At 45.8% G+C, this 18,665-nt stretch overlaps 2 protein-coding genes across 2 annotated transcripts; one reads left to right on the forward strand and one right to left on the reverse strand.

The window, feature by feature from the left end:
* The first annotated feature begins 97 nt into the window (after positions 1 to 97).
* Positions 98 to 3,087, forward strand: LOC117589960 (ras-related protein Rab-1A). Its single transcript, XM_034282260.1, has 5 exons — positions 98 to 405; positions 1,364 to 1,484; positions 1,550 to 1,597; positions 1,660 to 1,887; positions 1,965 to 3,087. The coding sequence occupies exons 1-5, from the start codon at positions 383 to 385 to the stop codon at positions 2,160 to 2,162; spliced, it is 618 nt and encodes a 205-aa protein (XP_034138151.1). The 5' UTR covers positions 98 to 382; the 3' UTR covers positions 2,163 to 3,087.
* A 202-nt stretch (positions 3,088 to 3,289) lies between these two features.
* On the reverse strand, positions 3,290 to 8,911 carry LOC117589903 (tachykinin-like peptides receptor 86C). The gene is made up of 5 exons (XM_034282172.1): positions 8,733 to 8,911; positions 8,504 to 8,666; positions 8,190 to 8,370; positions 5,837 to 6,745; positions 3,290 to 4,378 (listed from the first exon to the last, which is right to left on the reverse strand). The coding sequence occupies exons 1-5, from the start codon at positions 8,820 to 8,822 to the stop codon at positions 3,421 to 3,423; spliced, it is 2,301 nt and encodes a 766-aa protein (XP_034138063.1). The 5' UTR covers positions 8,823 to 8,911; the 3' UTR covers positions 3,290 to 3,420.
* Positions 8,912 to 18,665: the final 9,754 nt, after the last annotated feature.

The raw sequence follows: 18,665 nt of genomic DNA on the forward strand, positions 1-18,665 counted from the left end.
TAAAATGTATCCGCCCACACACATCTCTGCGTTGCTATGGAATTTCTCTGTGCCAAGCAACCCTGGTTTTGAAGCCTTTTCCAACACTGAATCCTAATGCCACTTCGTCATTTTTTCAGTCGCCATTGTTCTCGTTCTCGGCCCTCGAATTTGTGGAAATAAACTCAGTTTCCTATAAATTCGTTGCAATAAATACAATAGCGAATTACAAAAAACACAATAGCAATAGTGCAAGAGCAGTGCGCGTAATCCAGTGATACATTTACAGTAATCAGACCGCGCAAGTCGAAGAAACAGTCAACGCAAAGCAGCCAGGCAAAGGCAGAAATCAAATCGAATATTTGTTCGTGGCAAATATAAATTCTTGTGAAAAAGCCCCATAATGTCATCTGTGAATCCCGAATAGTAAGTTGACACACGCAGAAACTGCGCACCAGTGCGGTGGCGACCATTGACTTGTTTTTCATTGAAACATTTTTACACACTCGCGTTCGATAATCGTTGCTTTCATCATTTTTTTTTCTGCGACGTCATTTTTGCTACGTCCACTAGTCTCACATCCCAGCCCAGCCCACTCCCTTTTTTCTAGCATTGTTTAGCGCTGGCCTGGCCTGTCGTTGGCAACTCCAGAAGCACTCGAATTTAATAGAAACTAAAATCAGCCCTAAAACAGGAAAGGGATGTGCACACAGCACACGCATATACATTTGTGCACCCATACGAGCGCACTCTGGTGTCAAACTTTGTAAGCCACGGAGAAAATATTGTTGATTGTTGTTGCTTCTAGTCGCTTCTCAGCCATCACAGATTCGGCCAGTCAATCCAATCTATTCCCATATTCCACTCCAAGTACTGCCTGGAGCTCAGTTACTGACTGGACTGGATGGCGGACTGGCGGGCTGACTGGCTGATTTGTGGGGCGGATGAGTCACCTGCGTAGAGAGAGAGAGAGAGAGTCTCCTACCCCTCTCGCGTACGTTTTGTTGTTGTTTGACTGCTTTTGTAGTGTTGCTCTCTCTCCCGCTCGCAGTTTCTGACGTTCTCCGCTGCTACGTAATCAAAACCTCTTTTATTTGGCTTTAATTGCCTCGCTGCGCTCCTCTACTTGAAAACAATTGAACTTGAGAAATTTCCTGAGCTATGGAATCTCAGGTCCTCACACCACATCGCAACAGTTACGAGATGCATAGGTTTTTAAGCATTATCAAAGTGCTCGCTCGCTCGTTGGGTTTATAATTGGGGGTAGATGTTGGATACCCTACATCGATAAGATAACTCCGAACTCAGAATTAGTATATGTACAATGTGATGTTGTGTGTGCCCTCATGAATATTTAGACTTATCATGTTCCTCACTTCTACAGCGATTATCTCTTCAAATTGTTGCTGATTGGCGACTCCGGCGTTGGAAAGTCCTGTCTGCTGCTGCGTTTTGCCGATGACACATATACAGAGAGCTATATCAGCACAATCGGTGTAGATTTTGTAAGTATTTCATCGGAACATCAACAACACCTCGCTTGTGACTAATAAAACCTTTTATCTTGCAGAAAATTAGAACCATAGAACTGGACGGAAAGACCATTAAACTGCAAATCGTAAGCAAATCTTTTCTAAGTTCAAATTGAAGCTCAGGCTAAACTCTTGAATCTCTTTACAGTGGGATACTGCTGGTCAGGAGCGCTTCCGTACCATCACTTCTTCATACTACCGTGGCGCACATGGTATTATTGTTGTCTATGACTGCACGGATCAGGAGTCTTTCAACAATGTGAAGCAGTGGCTCGAAGAGATCGAACGATATGCTTGCGAGAATGTCAACAAGCTGCTGGTGGGCAACAAGAGCGATTTGACCACCAAGAAAGTTGTTGATCATACCACAGCTGCGGTGCGTATTATACGAGTGTAAAAAGTCCATTCTTATCTTATTTGATATATTTTTTGGTGGAATTTTGGCCACTGTAGGAGTATGCAGCTCAGTTAGGCATTCCATTTCTCGAAACTTCGGCCAAGAGCGCCACCAACGTGGAGCAGGCCTTCATGACGATGGCGGCTGAGATCAAGAATCGCGTCGGGCCGCCATCCAGTGCCACCGACAACGCTAGCAAGGTGAAAATCGATCAAGGACGTCCAGTGGAAAAACCCAATTCCGGTTGCTGCTGAATAACTCTGATTGTGAATCATTATTTTATTATACAATTAAACAAAATTTAAATATAATAAATTAAAACGGAAAACACACCACAACAACAATAATAAAAAGGAAAAAAACTAAAGCGTAATAACAAAACCATAATTATAATATCGGATTCTGTAATAGCTATAATGAATTATGATACGATGATACGATACGAGGATGCGTTTGAGCATATTGAGTAGAGATGCGTTTGTATGATTCCGATCCGTGGACACGAGAGTACACACACAAACACACATTAAGAAAATATATTTGTAATAGGTATGTAGCCAACAAAAATTCCACACAAAACATCCCCAATGCACCACCCCCATTCACATGGCTGGACACTGATACTACTAAACGTCTTTTTCTGTTTTCTGTTCCAATCCGTTTCTGTTCATACATAAGTAGTGCCAGACAAAACGGTGTAGCAATTAACTTAATCTAAATCTAACCTAACTTAAGAGAGTTACTTATCACAGCAGCGCGAAACGATACTAACTTAGATTACACACAAACACACACACACACACCATACGTGATACATAATGATCTGCGTTGCCTCTCTTGGAGCGTAATGCGAGGAGCAAGCAAGCGAGAGCCACATTTACATCGGATCTGCTCCTACCTAGACCTATCTACTATGTGTGTGTGTGTCTGTTTGTGTTTGTTTGAAACATATTTATCTCTGGCGCACGCCAAGTGCGCTCTCGCCCACTTGTCTCTGTCATATTCAAAATTGTATGTAAATCAAAACGACGAACACTTTTAGCATTAACAAAAGCAAAAAACAAATTGTGTGTATTTGTATTTTCGAGTGACGCGATGGATTTGTGTAGGCACATAATTAGTGTAATAATAATGAAGATTTACTGATGAAGTTTAATAAAATTGCGTGAGCGTAAAATATTCAAAGGTTTGGGAACAAAACACACATCCATACATACCATTCAGTTTCGGCTTTCACTTTCGCCCGAATTTAAAGTTTTTATTGCGCTTAAATAGAATAAAATAAAATGTGTACCCGATGCCTATAAAAGGTTTTGTTTTATTCCCCCAATAGTGAAGGCCGGAACACAGATACACGAAAAAACAAAAATGGTTTCAAAAACATTCTCTAGCGTTTATTGACTTCTTCTGAGGTACATCAGTCTTGACAACGAAATTTCTTCTAAATACTATGACTATTTGCTGTTGGAATTCAACTAAAATACTCGTACAATTCATTGGGGAGGGATGTGTTCAGGTTTTGCTGGTTCGACGCTCCTGCAGACAAGCGGTTGTCACCGTGGCCGCTGTGGTTCCTATGATAGCGGCACCCAGGATGCCGCGTTCACGCTCGCCTAGTCCGGAAATGGAGAGACTATTGCTTCGCCAGGCAGACGATGAGGTGGTGCGTTCCGTGCCCGATGAGGTGGATATGGAGTTGATCAGAAATGTGGCCTCGCGACGCAGCGTACGGTGAGGCGGTCGGGAGCTGGTGCCACCACCGGCCAAAGTGGCAGCCTCGTCGGCATCATTGGCCTGTCTTCGGGAAGTGTTTCGCATGCTTCCGCCTGTCGTCGCATGCTTCCTCTGCATGTGGTGATGGTGGCGATGATGATGGCTTGGCCGCTGCCCCAGGCATGTGAGCAGCAGCCGCCAAAAGCCACTTCGAAACTTGGACGACATCAGGTTGTAGAGGATGGGATTCATGGCCGAGTTTAGGTACAGCATGAAGCGCGAGAAGTACAGCAGATTGTAGTAGCCTGAGATGCCCAGGCGCTCCACATCCTCGGCGCTGGCCATGATTACCCACAGCGTGAATGCACGGAAGGGCAAGAGACACACAAAGAAACTGGAGACGACTGCCACCAGCATGAAAATCACCTGCTTGCGGTGCTTCCTCATGCCATTGCTCTGCTGATGGCTGTTGCCCTTGGAGCTGGGTGTCGCGGTGGCCGTGGCCGTGCCCGTTCCCGTTCCCGCCTGTGGCTGCGGCGAGGTGGGCCTATGAAAGGCATTATTCGGTCGCAGCAACTTGTAGGCAATGGCCGCGTACAGCAGCAGTAGTATGCCAAAGGGCAGAAAGAAAAACAGCGTAATGCTGCCCACAAAGTAGAAGATGGGCCAGAATCCATCGGCCGATGTGGTGCAGACTGGGGCATCCGTTCCGTCTCCATAGGGCTCGATGCTGTAGCTGGAAATGGCGATGATGGGACTGCAAGTATCATATATACAAATATTTATTTATGTGAGGATATTGTTCTTATTATTGCCGATGTTGTCTGCAAACTTTTCATGGCGCTGCGCGAGTGGGGAAACAAACAAATATTTAAAAACTACTCAACGGCGCGGCTGGGGCTAAAGCACTAGCAAAACTTTCAAAGGAAGCACTCAACTTAATCAGAACGGAAACGGATATGGCAACGTCTGCTCATACCCGTCATACATATGTGTACTCTGAAGTTCTAACTACTTTTGGTGGTGTTGTATTGGAAAATTACAGGATATCTGCATACGTACGTCATGATGCTACTTCTAAAGCTACGAAAACAAATTACAAAGCTACGTATGTACAAGTTGTATTCTATATTTACAGTTGATGGGCAGTTGTCCGATTTCCTGAACAATAAATTACATTTATTTGCTTACAGGCGGGGATGGGTTGGGTTGGGATGGGAGTCCTTGTCGCTGGGCGGGGCAGGGCAAATGTTGAAAATAACCAATTTCTTTTTGACCCATTGAGTGAGTTGTTGTCATAAAAAATTTATTTACTTACAAACTCGTCACTTTTGCTATATTTTATGTGTGCGTGTTCGTGTGCGTGTGCCTGCGCGTGTGTGTGTGGGTGTTTTTTTGTATATTTATAAGCCGAGTATATGTATGTATTGTTTAAATAATATATATATAAATATAGATTTACGTATTTATGCATGGGCTTAAGTGTGCCTGTATGTATGTACAACTGTGTTTGCACTTGGATTCTACATGTTAACATTTATTTTTATATTTTTGTACGGGCCGCAGCAAAGTAGGCAACAGTTTTTTGGTTCGTCCATTTGTCCATATTCTTGCCCTCGCCTCTGTGTAATGGCAGCCATTTTGGCATGGCCTTCGATTGGCAGCCTTAACGAAAGGAAACTATTTCAATACACCTAAATCATGTTTATCCGTCGCCTTGATGGGGTACCCCAAACGCATATTAAGCCATTTCCCATTTGCCTTTCCTCCAGCGCCTGTCGTTTAATGGTAGTCCAGGCCAGGACCCCAGTGCCCGTTCCATTCCCCTGTTGAGTTGTGCCCTTTATCCGTTCAATAGTTGTAGTGGTGTTTGCTGCTGTTTGGCTGTCGTTGCTGTTATTTATCTTTGGCACATTCATTCGAGTTTAATAGCCCGAAAAATTGATTGTTTTTTGTACGGAAATGTCCAAGGAGCAGGCAAGAAGACTGGCAGGACTGCCAGGACTGGCAGGACTAGCTGTCAACGGTTGAATGGAATCGATTATGGTTGGCAAAAAGCGTTCAAAATACAATTTGTGCAGGCGTGGCGGGTACCAGCACCAGGATCAGCGCCAAACCGCCTTCGACACATTCCTGACAAGTGAAGTGAATGTGTAAACGGGTTACAAGCGATTTTTCACGCCCTTCCCCCCCGCTCCGGTCATCTCAGGCTAGATTTTCAGCTTCCTTTGGCCCGGCCAGTGCCTCCTCGTCGAAACTGATTTGAGGCTTGTGGCGACGGGGATTGTGATTTGAATTCTTCAAGCCCATTAGCCGACTATCACTCTCGCGCCTGGCCATCCGTTTGCCAATGCCCGAATGGTGGAGCATGGCCATGGCTTCCAGATCACTGCCGCACGGCAACTGCAGCTCAATCTTAAGGCGTGTCCGGCTGATGTCCTCGCTGCAGCGTCGATTGGAGCTGCGTGACAGAATGCTCGAGCCAGTGGCCGCCGTGGCATTGGACGAGTTGGTGTTCGTGTTGGTGCCCAGGCCCGTGGATATGGTGCCACTGCGTCCGCGAGTGCCGCCAACACCGTCGCTGCTCCGTCCCAGCGTGAGCAACTTCAACAGGAATCGCCCAGCATCGTGGCAGATCCGGGCAAAGCCTCTGCGAAACTTGGTGGACATCAGGTTGTAGAGTATGGGATTCATGGCCGAGTTAAGGTAGAGCATCACGCGGCAGAAGTACAGCAGGCTGTAGTATCGCACCAGGCCAAGCTCGTGGAGCGATTGGTCCGTGCTCAGGATGATCCAGAGGGTGAGCACACGGAAGGGCAGCAGGCAGACGAAGAAGGAGAGAACTACGGCGCCGAGCATTAGGACCACCTGCTTGCGGGCCTTTAGGCTCAGCTCCGGCTTGGTGGGTCGGGCGCGCAGCATGGTGCTCTGATTGGAGACGAGGTTCTTGGCTATGATGCCATACAGCACGACCAGGGTTAGGAATGGCATGACGAAGAACACGGTTATGGTCATCAGAAAGAAGGCAATGGTCCAATCGGTGATGGCCTGCGTGAGGCAAACGGGCACCGATGATCCATCAATATACTCGGCCAACTTGTACTCGGCCACCCACAGTATGGGGCTACATCGGAAATTATGGGTGGGAGAGAGAGGAGAAAAAGCAAACAAGAAACGTAATCAGGCTGGCGGGGTCATGGGGAGGCGGATAATGGATGGAAATGGCTGAAGAATAAACATGAAGAGTGGGTGGAGAAGAGAGCGCAGTGCCTTGAGATGTGATGACAATGATGATGAGAGTTGAAATGATTAAAATATTCGCGAGATCCTAACTTGTTTTACCAGAAATATTTGTGTACATTTAAGAACCAACTGTCAAAGCTCATGTCCTGCCTTTTTTTCTTTCTTTCTGGCTAGACAAAGTAATGACAGTCAACAGGCAGGCGTTGGTCTGATCCGAACGTGCAGGACGTGCGTCGCTGTAGAGACGTCTTGGGTGGTGCTTGTGGCATGAATGTGTTTAAAATGTTTGCTAGAAGGCCTTGGGGCGGCTTCTTGGGGGGCGTAATTAATGGGTAGACCGGCCCGAAGGCAGCCAGATCCCATGCCAGCCATGACCCTACCCAAGACCACCTCCCTGCGGTGGGGTCAGTGTTCGCCTCGAAAATGTTCTGTTTATTTCATTGTTATGAACGCGGCAAGATTTGCAAAATTAAAAAGGGTCGCCAGCGGTCCCTTAGATGGAACTGAGAACTCTGAGGACTGTGCCTGGGAATGTGCCCATGAAAATACAATAATAAAGTGTCAATGAAATGAAATTCCATGATAGCGGACATCGGTGCTTATTAAAGATGACAGGACGCTGATAACGGAAGCGCCAAGCTGGGGACAAAAGTGTGGCCGGCAAGGAACTTGAGAGCCGCCCGAAAATGAGAAAGAAAAGCGCAATGACCAAAACCAAAGCTGATGGGAGATGATGTCCATGATGAGTAGGATACATGGGATGGCAGTAGGAGAGTAAAAGCGAGAAGAAGAAAGTGAAATAGATACGAAGAGACACAGGGAGAGTGGGTCAACAGTCGATGTTTAGCATGTAAATGGACACGACACGCGAATGGCAAACAAAAGGCCAAAACACCAAACACCAAAAACATTTGCAGCCTCCACGAAAAGGAGACAACAAATCGAAGGAAACCCAAAAAGAAGAGAGATGGAGAAAGAGAGACACAGAAATAGAAACAAAACACAAATGATTAAAAAAGACAACGATTGACACTTATAATTAATGAGCGAGGAACTTAATGCTTGGCTGACCAAAATGAATAAATTCGAAATTAAAGCCATAAACTACGCGAAGATATAGAATGTAGGATAATACAGTGCAGATGTGTAAATATATAGAGAGATAAAGAGAGCAAAAGAGACAACATGCAATGAGAAATATGTCAAAAATTATAATGCTAATATTTAATTCAAATGACTTAAGATAACCACACCAAAAAGAACACACAGCAACAGAACAGAGTTCATTGCACTGTCCAGACTGTCCAGCGAGGGCCTTTGCTTACCTCGTAAAAAGCGCAGCAATGCCCCAGGCCAGTACGCAGATGAGTATGGCACGCCCCTTGGTACAGACATAGCCGGCCTTTAATGGCTCACAGATTGCGTAATAGCGCTCGAATGAGATGGCCAAGATGGTCAGTACGCTGGCATGGGCCACAGTCAGCTCAACGAACGGCACGGCCTTGCCTGCGCAGAAGGGAGAGAGCAGAGGACAGAGAGTTCAGTTAATTAGGCTGGGGAAAATAAACAGAGCCGAACCGGCAGGACTTCGAGTATGGAGTATGGAGTGTGGAGTGTGGAGTATCTGTGTGCCACTTACACATCTCGTGGCCAAGTACCCAGGTCTCTGGGCGCGTATTAACCTCAACGAGCACGGTGGGCGTGCAGACGAGCAGAACGAGCAGATCGGCAATGCTGAGATTGGTGAGGAAAATGTTTGTGGAGTTGCGCATATCCTTTGTCTTAACAATCACAATGGGCACCTGCAAAGCCATTAAAGAGTGAAAAAAAATGGTGGAGTAGAGTAAAGGTTCCTTTGATGAACTCACCATCACATTGCCCACAACTCCCATCAGCATGATGGCTATGCAGAAGAACATGGCGGTTGTGCGTATATACGGCGGAATCTGTGGCAGCATCGGCTCAGTAGCCTCACCGGCACTGGGCGTGGCATCGACTGTGGCACTGACTGCTGCTGCACTGGAATTATCACTATGGATGCTGCTGGTGTGGGCGGAATCGTAGCCGTGGGCTGGAATACTATGAGTTGCGTTGTGTGCGCCATCGATGCCACTAGGAGCGCCACGGGATAGCCCAGCCTGCTGGGACGTCGTCCTGGCTGCGGTTGCTGCGGCAGTGACTGTTGGGAATGCTGTTGCAGCATCATCTTGAGCCTGGATTTGGGGTAGCAGCAGCAGCAGCAGCAGCAGCAGCAGCAACAGCCAACAAATCCTTAAGCCTATGCCAATGCTGGTCAGCCGTGGATGCTGCCCTGTCCTGGTACTGGCCACAGCGACGCCGTGGCTGCCCCTCACCAATGGCAATGTCGGTGTCGTCGTCCTGCGTCTCTGAATGTGAATTACATGGGCCACAGTCGCAACATTATCGCTGCGAAGCCTTCGAGTGTGGAGCAGGAAGCTACCGCCTGCTGTTCAATTAAGTAGAAGCGGTATGGAATCCGAATCCGCAGCCGCAGCCGCAACCGAAACTCAATCCGTTGTAATCACCCCTCTGGCAAGTTTATGCGAGCACTTAAAGAGGCGCTAATGAAATTAAGATGTCCAACGGCCACCCAGATACGCCACTCCACTGGTGTCTCCGTTGTCCGTGTCCCTGTTCCGGCAGCATTAAACAAATCAATCAGTGGGGGCTTTGCGGTTGTCGTCCGGCCACGCCTGAAGTGGCAAAAGAGTGGCAAAGGGATTAGTGTTTAAGTACCGCGCAGTGGGTAGGCCAGCCCAGAATCAGGAAATAACCGGCCATTGACCAGGCCAACTAACTAACTAACGATAATGAATGAAAAGTTCATTAGGCGCTGTCATTTACATAACATTAGAGCATCCGGTAGACTGAGCAGCCGCCATAAACAAGTTCATCACCCCAGCCCAGCCTCGATTCTTGTCACATGCCGCACTTGAGCGGCACTGGACAGTGGCAGGACATGGCCATGGCTTACAATTATTAGCAGGGGTATAAATAAATGAATCTAAATGGTAGTTGAGCTGTCTTGAAATCAACAAAATTCCCATATTAAATTTTCATTTAAAGCAAATAGCCTTTGGCGGCAGCATTTCTATTATTGTCTAAACAAATTTGAACTTAACCATCTGTCGCACACTTTTTGGAATTTTTTCTACGAGCCACTGTCGCCAGCCAACATACGGCGATTATCACCAGAAGCTGCTCAAGGGCTTATGACAATGGAGATGGCGATGGGCGGTGAGCGGTGGGCGGTGGGGCGATGGCGTCTGCTGCTCATCTCCATGCTGCTGTCCCGTCAGCCAAATGGCTTTATTAAATCCCCATTTCTGCGACGCGCAACTCGCTTAATTACATTATGCTCGTACAAACACACTCAGACTGACACAGCAAACATTTACATGGAAAGTCAGGCCATCGCGATGTGGGCCACCCGCTACTCAGTTTGTGGCATATAAACACCCGCTTCCGGTGGGTGTCTGTGTGTGTGTGTGTGTGGGGACACAGCGCCATTTTGATTAATTTGGTAAATTCATTATGCGAAGACCATATTGGCCTGGCTACCGATATCTCCTTCTGTTCCATTTTTGTTTGCATTTCCCTGTCGGGTGCCTGGTTCTTGTCCTCACAGACACGGGCCAAGCTGTGCACTTTGTTTGCTGTCCAGCCAGGACCTCTGCATGTTCAAAGTTTGTCTTTTTGTTGAACTTCCTGCTGCTGGCTGGGGTTCAATGAACCCAAATGTGACACAACAAGGCAGTTTTGTGTGTCACATTTGGCTTAAAAATGAGACTTTAACGATGCTGACATTGGTTTGAATTGGCCACTCGCAGGCCGATCTGTTCGGGCTTGACCATCTATTGGCCATTCAGTTTGGCATAATTGTTTTTGAAACTTTTGAGTTTCTCGAGTAGAAAGACAAATGAAACGTTACTAAACTTTCAATGGAGTGGAGAGCCACAGCAACTGTGGCTGCCACAAACATGCGCCGCCTGCATGTAAATCGGAAAACGGTTTATGGTTACAGCCGCAGCAGCAGGCCCAACTGCACGACAACATGAGTGTCATGCGGCCATTTGATGGATAACTTGTGGCCTATATACTACATATATAAATGTTTCTATATATATTTGGTATAATTTTCCGGCACAGATTTGAATAAGGTTCTCCGGGTTCTCTGGGTGATAATGGAAATGTTGTGTGCAAGCAAAAGTGGAGCTCTCCTCTCTTTGTGTGTGGCAGAAGTGTAACGTTTTTTATGGTATTTAAGATTGAACGGAATTTATTGCTGACACCCTAATAAAATTAACATTGAAATGGCAATTTGAGGCAGCAATAAGAATCAGCAGCAGCAGCCAACGCAGCATCAGCAAAGTCCTGGCAAGTCCTGGCAAGTTGTCACACTCTCCTCACACGCATATCTAATCAATTTATCGTTCAATAATAGTCAACTCGGGGGAAATACTCGTACATACAACGAACGTATGGGAAAGGACCGTTTCATCCACTTTGACAAATCGCTAAGCAACAACAACAACCAAAAAAAGATTGCTAAAAGTGAGGGCACAACAAAATTAAAGCCCAGCCGCCAAATTGATTTCGAACATTCGACGCTTCTACTCTGAGACTTCTTTAATAGCCCAACCACTGGCTCTGATGGGGAAATACATTTATAGCCCAGATCCTCTGCCTCTGTCGTTGTTGTGGCTTTTTTTTGCCAGGGGGTGCCACTGCCACTCGCTTAATAAATTGAAATGACTTCGTAATTGTGTTTGTGACTCTGGCTAAATTAATCTAACTAGTTCGCATGCCGCCGCAGCGCTCGTGTGGAACCACAACAACGACTAGAGACTCCACGTTCAATCCAACAAAAGGAGCCGAACAAAGCGCCGTAAAACCAAAAGCTTGTTTTTCAATTGCAGCCACCGAAAGTGGTTCGGTTGCTTCCCTCTGCGGTAGGGGTGGAAAATTGTTTTTGGGTAAAAACCCTCCGCTGCGAACTGACATGTCGATGTCCCATGGTCATGTCCCCTGTAATTGACCAATGAATGGCAATTAAGTAGGTCTGGAGCTGTAGCCCTTTTGGCAAACATTGGGTTCAAGTGGAAAGTGGAAGCTGTACAGCTCCACACAGCTAGGAATTTAAATGAAAACTGTCGACTGATTCGCTATGCTGTGGAGTATTTTTAAATTACACTTTCCTGCCTTAGATTCCAGTGGAGCGCCGGCCCTTGGCTGCTGCCCATTACTCTCTCTGTGCTTTGTGGCAGACTTGCGTTGCAGGCCAAGCCAAGTCAAGGATGTTGGCCTCCCAGCCCCTGCTATGTGCTCTTTTATTTATGCGACTCCGCAGAGCTTCCGTTTGCCGCATATCTCGCTCTGTTTGTCTGCTCCTGTAACTGTTTGTTTCAGCGGACACTCGTAAGAAAAACACGTACCAACAGTCGCGGTCTAAATACTCAAACAATGGCCATAGATCTCTATATCTATATCCATATCTATATGGCTTTGTGTATGTGTGTGCTTGACGATTGTTGCTGCTGCGAATGGGTTGGTCGTTCAAGTAATGTTTTTGTAGCATTCTTTATCTGGCGGAGCAGCAGAAGAATGTTTTAAAGGCTCGCTGCTGCTCATTCGCCACGGTTGAATGTAATTTTATACTTTTTCCTCGAAGCTTGTTGCTGCTGCTGCTGCTGCTGCTGTGTGGGGCAGTGGCAGTGGCTTAGCAGTGTCCCGTCCTGGCATTGATAAGGCATTGGCCAAGAGCAGAGAGAGAGAGAGAGAGAGAGAGAGAGATGCCAATGGGGCACATGGACAAAGCCGCGGGCCGGGAAACTCTGCAGCTGCTGTCTGCTACTCCATGGACTCTTCCCTGTCCCTCTGCCTGGCTGTTGTTTTGTTTGCTTATTTGCTTTCCCTGGGAATTTATACAGCCAACACACAAACAGAACGGACAGACAGACAGACAGACACAGAGGCAGTTGGACAGTTGTAGGAGTGCCATATATGGTAGGAATATGTAGCACAGATAGCACTGGCTATTGTTTTACGATTTCGTGTATATTGTAAATAGAACGACAAGTGAATGTCACGTAAAAGCTGAACTTTGGGATACCCTAATAGAGAGAGATACGAAATAAAATTCTAGCACATTTGGAACAACGAAGGAAACGCAACACCGCAGAAACAAATATATAATCAGATCGAAAATTACAGATCTCTAACCTGCCATAATTCAACTGACTCTCTGCATTAAAAATAATATTAAACCTCCCATCTGTTCCCAATTCTACAGCTAAGGGAAACTCCCTCTTTTACCCTTGGTTTAGTTTCCCACAATTCAGCGCTAAAGACACTTTAATTGCTTCGATATGAGGAGTGAACATATATGAGTGAGAGCATGTATGCCGCAGTGGGGTATCATATGGCATTTGAATATGGACCACTAATGCGTATTTAACATTCGACTGACCTTGAAACTTATCGCATTTCGCACATACCCTGGGGCATAGCTTTCAGTTGTGTGTCAAGGGAGAATGCAATAAGGAACGCACAGACCACATTCACACATACGAAATACCGAGTCCTAACTGCAGTGGAAGGTGCTATGTTGGCTTTGGTATGTGTGTGTCCTTTGCAGTGCCATTTTGTTCCCTGTCATTTCCGGTGCGCTTATTGAAAAATGGCCCCTCGCGCGCTCACTTCCGCTGGCAGTTATTGAGCAAAGTGCGTGGCAGGGCATCGTTAACTTGGCCCTCACTCGCATCCTGCCAACGAGTGGTTGTTAAACAAACTTGGGCGTTGCCCCAAACGCGTTTGACATTGCCGCTCCACTTCGCTGTGCCCGCTGCACTCGTCCTGCACTTGCCACGCGCTTTTCTTTTAATTTATCATCGCGGGGGAGGCACCGCCAGCAAACGCCCTCCGCCTGTTCGGAGGCGTTTCCCACTGCTGACGTCAGCTTGGAGGATAATTCACTTGAACCTCTCGAATGTGTGACGAATGGGGCATGGGGCGTGGCATCAAGGGTGTCACATTTAAGTGCTCCTCACGGATTAGCAATGAACTGTCACCGGGGACGGTCTAATGACAAAGTGTGACTTTGAGTGCAGTTGGGAAACTGCATCCAGCGATAAGCTAAAAGACAACGATACCATCGCCAGTTCAAGTGGAGAGCGAGTGCCATGAGCTGCTCCAAGTGTCGTGCCGGCAATTGTCGCCTTTTATTGGCTGCAATTTTTATGAGCTGCCTGCATAGTTAGCCACGAGCATGGCATGGCTTTCACTTTCTTTTTCGCCATGCCAAAACATTTTACGAGCCAAAGTTCACTGACCCATCCAGTGGCTTAATATGCAAACACAACATTATAATGACCGCAGGACACAAATGGAAATGCCAGCCCCTACGTACACGGGTGTTTCTGCTCGCTTTTTCGGTTTTGGCCATGTTTTTATGACCGCGAGTCTTCGTCGCCCAAGTGCGTAATGAAAAATGTATTTATTGTGAAATAAAAATATTTATCAGTAAATTAAACATCAGCCAACACTCGACACCGAATTCTAGGCAGCTCTTTGTGACATTTACAGCATCATTCCGCGGATTCGCACTGCAGATTGCATGATGAAACTCGGGCACGCTGACAATCAGCAAAAATGGCAAGGGACTGGCACTAAATTTAGGACTGCCAGAGGCCTCAGACCAAGTGTCGTCGGGCCAATAAAAGGAGCGACTCACAGCAGGGAATGTCGAAATTACCCTCTGTATGCACTAATCATTACGAAAATGACAGATTAAATGCGTTCATGCATAATGAGTTGGCTCTGAAGTGCGACTAAAATATCTCTGGAGCATTGTATTTGCATATCAAGCGATCGAGTTCTCCACAACAAATATTCATACCAGAGTATTATTCACTTCCCCGTTTTGTTATCAATGAATAAGCCAGAAAAACACGATCCAAGAGCTGCAGCAATAAAAACAATTCAGTTCAAAATATCCCAACCCAATGCCCATGGGGAGCAAAGTTACATATCTAAAAATGTTTCTATATTTATTGTACATTTATGGCTTGAATCTAAAAATGCGTCAAACTCTATCGAAAATAAATGCAATATAAACAGCATAATAAAATCTACTATCTATGCTATCTATAGAGGGTTAAGCGAATATGTTTTTGTGCAGATTAGTGCCAGAGAAAGAGCCTACAGAGGCATTGCAACTGGTTCTCTTTTTTCGTTTGTTTGGAATTCAATTAAGGAGCCGTCCTGCCTGCAAATTAGAATTGCAAATGAAACTGCAAATACTCGTATATATATATGCGAATATCTCTGCGATTGTCGAAAATAAACGAGATGAGTAAGCTGAAGCAGTGAAGCGCGTTGTCAAGCCGAAACGCAATCCGGAAATGGCACCAAAGTGCGGAGGAACAAGTGGCCAGGCCCGGGCCAAGGGCTGTGGCTGCTGCCCGACAATTGCGTGGCTGCTCACAGTTTTTCAAATTCAGATGCGCCCAGAAAACAATTTGAAAGTAATGACGAAGAAAGTTGTTACTTAGCGTGCGGCTCATTTGTCAAGGATTGCGATTGGGAGAGGCACTGGCGAAGCTTCATCCCGAACGGGTTATAATCTAAATTGCGCATAGAAAATGGGCATATGAGCAGCGTGGGAGTAGGCGTGAAAAATAGATTGGCAGTTTATTTAAAGCTGTTTGGATTGGGAATTTTTGGTGCTTCTAGAAATTTCCCTACTTATTTGCTATAATTTGTGGAAATCGATTGATATTTGATGTGTAGGCCAGGGGCCACAGGCCACGAAGCAGCTGGTTCCGCAATTGAAGCGCCCAAAATCAATATACATGAATAAATGTATATAGTTTATTCCTACGTTGTTAATTCCGGCCATAAGCAGCACATCTATATGTATGATTCAGGTACTACTGGTGAGGAAGCGGAGGAAGCCAAAACAAAAGCGTTTAATTGTCCAATTGACTGGCAACAGTTGCCTTTTGGGGGCAGGGTGACGAGTGAGACCTTTGGTAGAAAACTTTTGTGCTAATTGTAGGCGAATATAAATAGAATCTAATGAGGGAACTTGGGAACACACAAGCTCCTCCTAGCCATATGGCACACCCAGCCCTTTGCATGACAAATGAGGCGTTTTCATTCTGATTTTCCTCGCCAAACAAATTGCTGTCATATCTTAAAGGACTCCTCAGCTTCCCTAACATTTCCTGCTGCCATTTATCAGCCAAGTTTCACTCGTGGCACAAAGTTAATAACCCATTTGTTGGCTGATCTTTGCAGTCATGATTCCCGGGCATACAAATGGGCACTGAGAGCTATCATAAACACCACACTCACACACACTTGAAGAGAAAGGGAGAGAGTGGGACAGACATATGCCACTGGGGCATAAAAAACTGCCAGGAAAACGCACGGCAACGGCCCTTGCCTGCCAGCAAACATTTGACTTCTAATTAAGCTCCACCAAAGTTGCCAGAGACGAACTCGAGAGAGGCACTCGGCAAAGTGTCTTCCCCCCCTTGCAAGACGATGATTAAGCGCCCACGTACGTAACTATGGGGGGGAAAGGTGTCAGGGCCAGCTTGGCCTTCATTCGGTATGCGTGGGCTAATCAAATTGGGTCTAGTCCCTGTCTGCGGCGCTGTCTGTGGAGCAAGGAAATGGCAAAATGGAATTTTGGCGCTGCTCTTGGGCTGTTTTTGTGTGTGTATCAGCCCCGTCTGTGTCTAATGTGTAAGTGTGCCAAAACTGATTGCATAATTATGCAAATGCTCTACTCCAGCACAATATACGTCTAATGAATTACTCAGACTTTGACGCTGACTCAGACGGGTGGATTCCTATCCGCCAAAAGATAGCCGTCTGCTCCTTGCTCCCAAGTGAAGTGTAAAGAAGGAGCCAAAATTCCAAAGTCTTGCGGGATTGGGCGCGTGTGTCGGTGGGAGTATGAGTATGGGCTTTCATGTCGTTAAGGATTATACAATAATTTGTTATTGTTGTGCCCCGCGCCATTGTTGTGTTGGTAATTACATTTGACTGGCGGCAGTGCTATGGATTAATCGAATTAGAATCGAATCGAATGGAATGGAATCCGCGAGTAAGTCGAACGATCTGCCGAACAATTAACAGTCGATTTCGGACAACTGCTTTGACACTAAATTAAACACGCATTAGTAACAAAATGTAACCCCAAGCCCCAATCCCCGTTCGAGCTGCACGTGCCACACAGACACAGCCCTTTCGGCAATTCATAATCGTAAAATATAATCGCTTGCCTCATTTTTGCTTTGGTGTTTTGTTTGTTTTTCGAACTATAAAGCCAACGCACCCGCCAATAAGTTATATCGAGAATTTTGCCATAAAAAGAATTAGGACACGGCGGAGAAAAAAAGTAAAAGTAAAAATTCTACAAACTGTAGCTAAATAAATACAGGGCACATTAAAGAAAAAATAAAAATTCAAAAAACATTCATCAATAGCTTTTTCGGGTTAAACAAACGATGCGTATGCACTGGACCTGAGCCCCACCCACTGTGAGTGCCCACCCTCCCAGCGTGCCACAAAGGTCTAAAATGTGGCCCACCTTTTATTTGCATAGCGATCACACAGTTGAGTTACATTTTGAAAGAAATTCGCGATGGGAATACTGTCTGCTGCTCTCGATTGTTTTTATGAGTCAGTCAGCGAGCGGATACTTCATATTCACGCGGCGTCCAGGCGACTGTCCAGACGCGATCGCGATTGTCGTGCCACAGAAAAAAAGAAACCACAAATCGAAAGGCGCCACACGCACACATCAGGCAAATCAAACGACACGGAGAGTAGTGGAACGACGTGTTTGGCCGCACACTCTGCTTTTTGCTCTGCTTTTCCTGTTTTCTTTGGCCTCGTCCAGCAGTGCGTAATTAGGCAAATCAAGCCGTAAAAAATGAGACTATGCCAAAAGGCGAGCTGCAAAGACATCCACATAAATCACAAACCGCTCATACGAGTATAAATAAAGACATTTTTGATTTGGAACTCTGTTGCCTGCGGACAGGCCTAATAGCTGACCAAAAATAGAAGCAGAAGCGCCCAATCAACTTGAGATGCACGCCGAATCGTTGGTAAAAGGAAATTCCGGCCTCTGCGACGTATACGCAATAAATTTTCATATTCCTCTTATCCGATTTGCCACAAAGTTCAGTGGGTTGAAAGATGGACCATGGCCCACGAAGGGTATTAAATATGTTTGGCATTCAATTTGGCGAGGAGCAATGCCGATTGTAAACAACATGCCCCAAAAAGCGCCAACAGATGTTGCATTTGTTTAATGAGCCGTGGCTGGTGGGCTATAGGCTGATGGAAATGTGTTCTTAAGCAAATAAAACCTTATATTTATATAACTTTTTCGTTTAATTCTGGCCAGAGTCTGGAGTGTGTCTATGGAAATGTGAGTTCAAAAAGTATGTGACAATGCTGAGAAGTTCGAGTGCGTCAGAAGGTCGCATTTTGAGGCGTGATAAGGCTACAACAGAGGGGGCCAGGGCAGGGACAGGGAGCCACAGTTTTTTGAGTGGAGCCAACAGCTCTGAAACAATTCAAGTAGAGATGATGACAATCGCTTCATTATGATTAAAGTGCGAGCAAAGTAATGTTGATGAAGATGAAGATGATGATGATGACTAGACACTCGCATAGGCTTACTTGTGGCATTAATTTGTCAATGTTTAGATTTCGAAATCAATATTATCAACAAAATAAACATTATTAATAATGAT

The sequence above is a fragment of the Drosophila guanche genome, unplaced genomic scaffold (assembly GCF_900245975.1).
Source record: "Drosophila guanche unplaced genomic scaffold, DGUA_6, whole genome shotgun sequence".
Taxonomy (NCBI): domain Eukaryota; kingdom Metazoa; phylum Arthropoda; class Insecta; order Diptera; family Drosophilidae; genus Drosophila; species Drosophila guanche.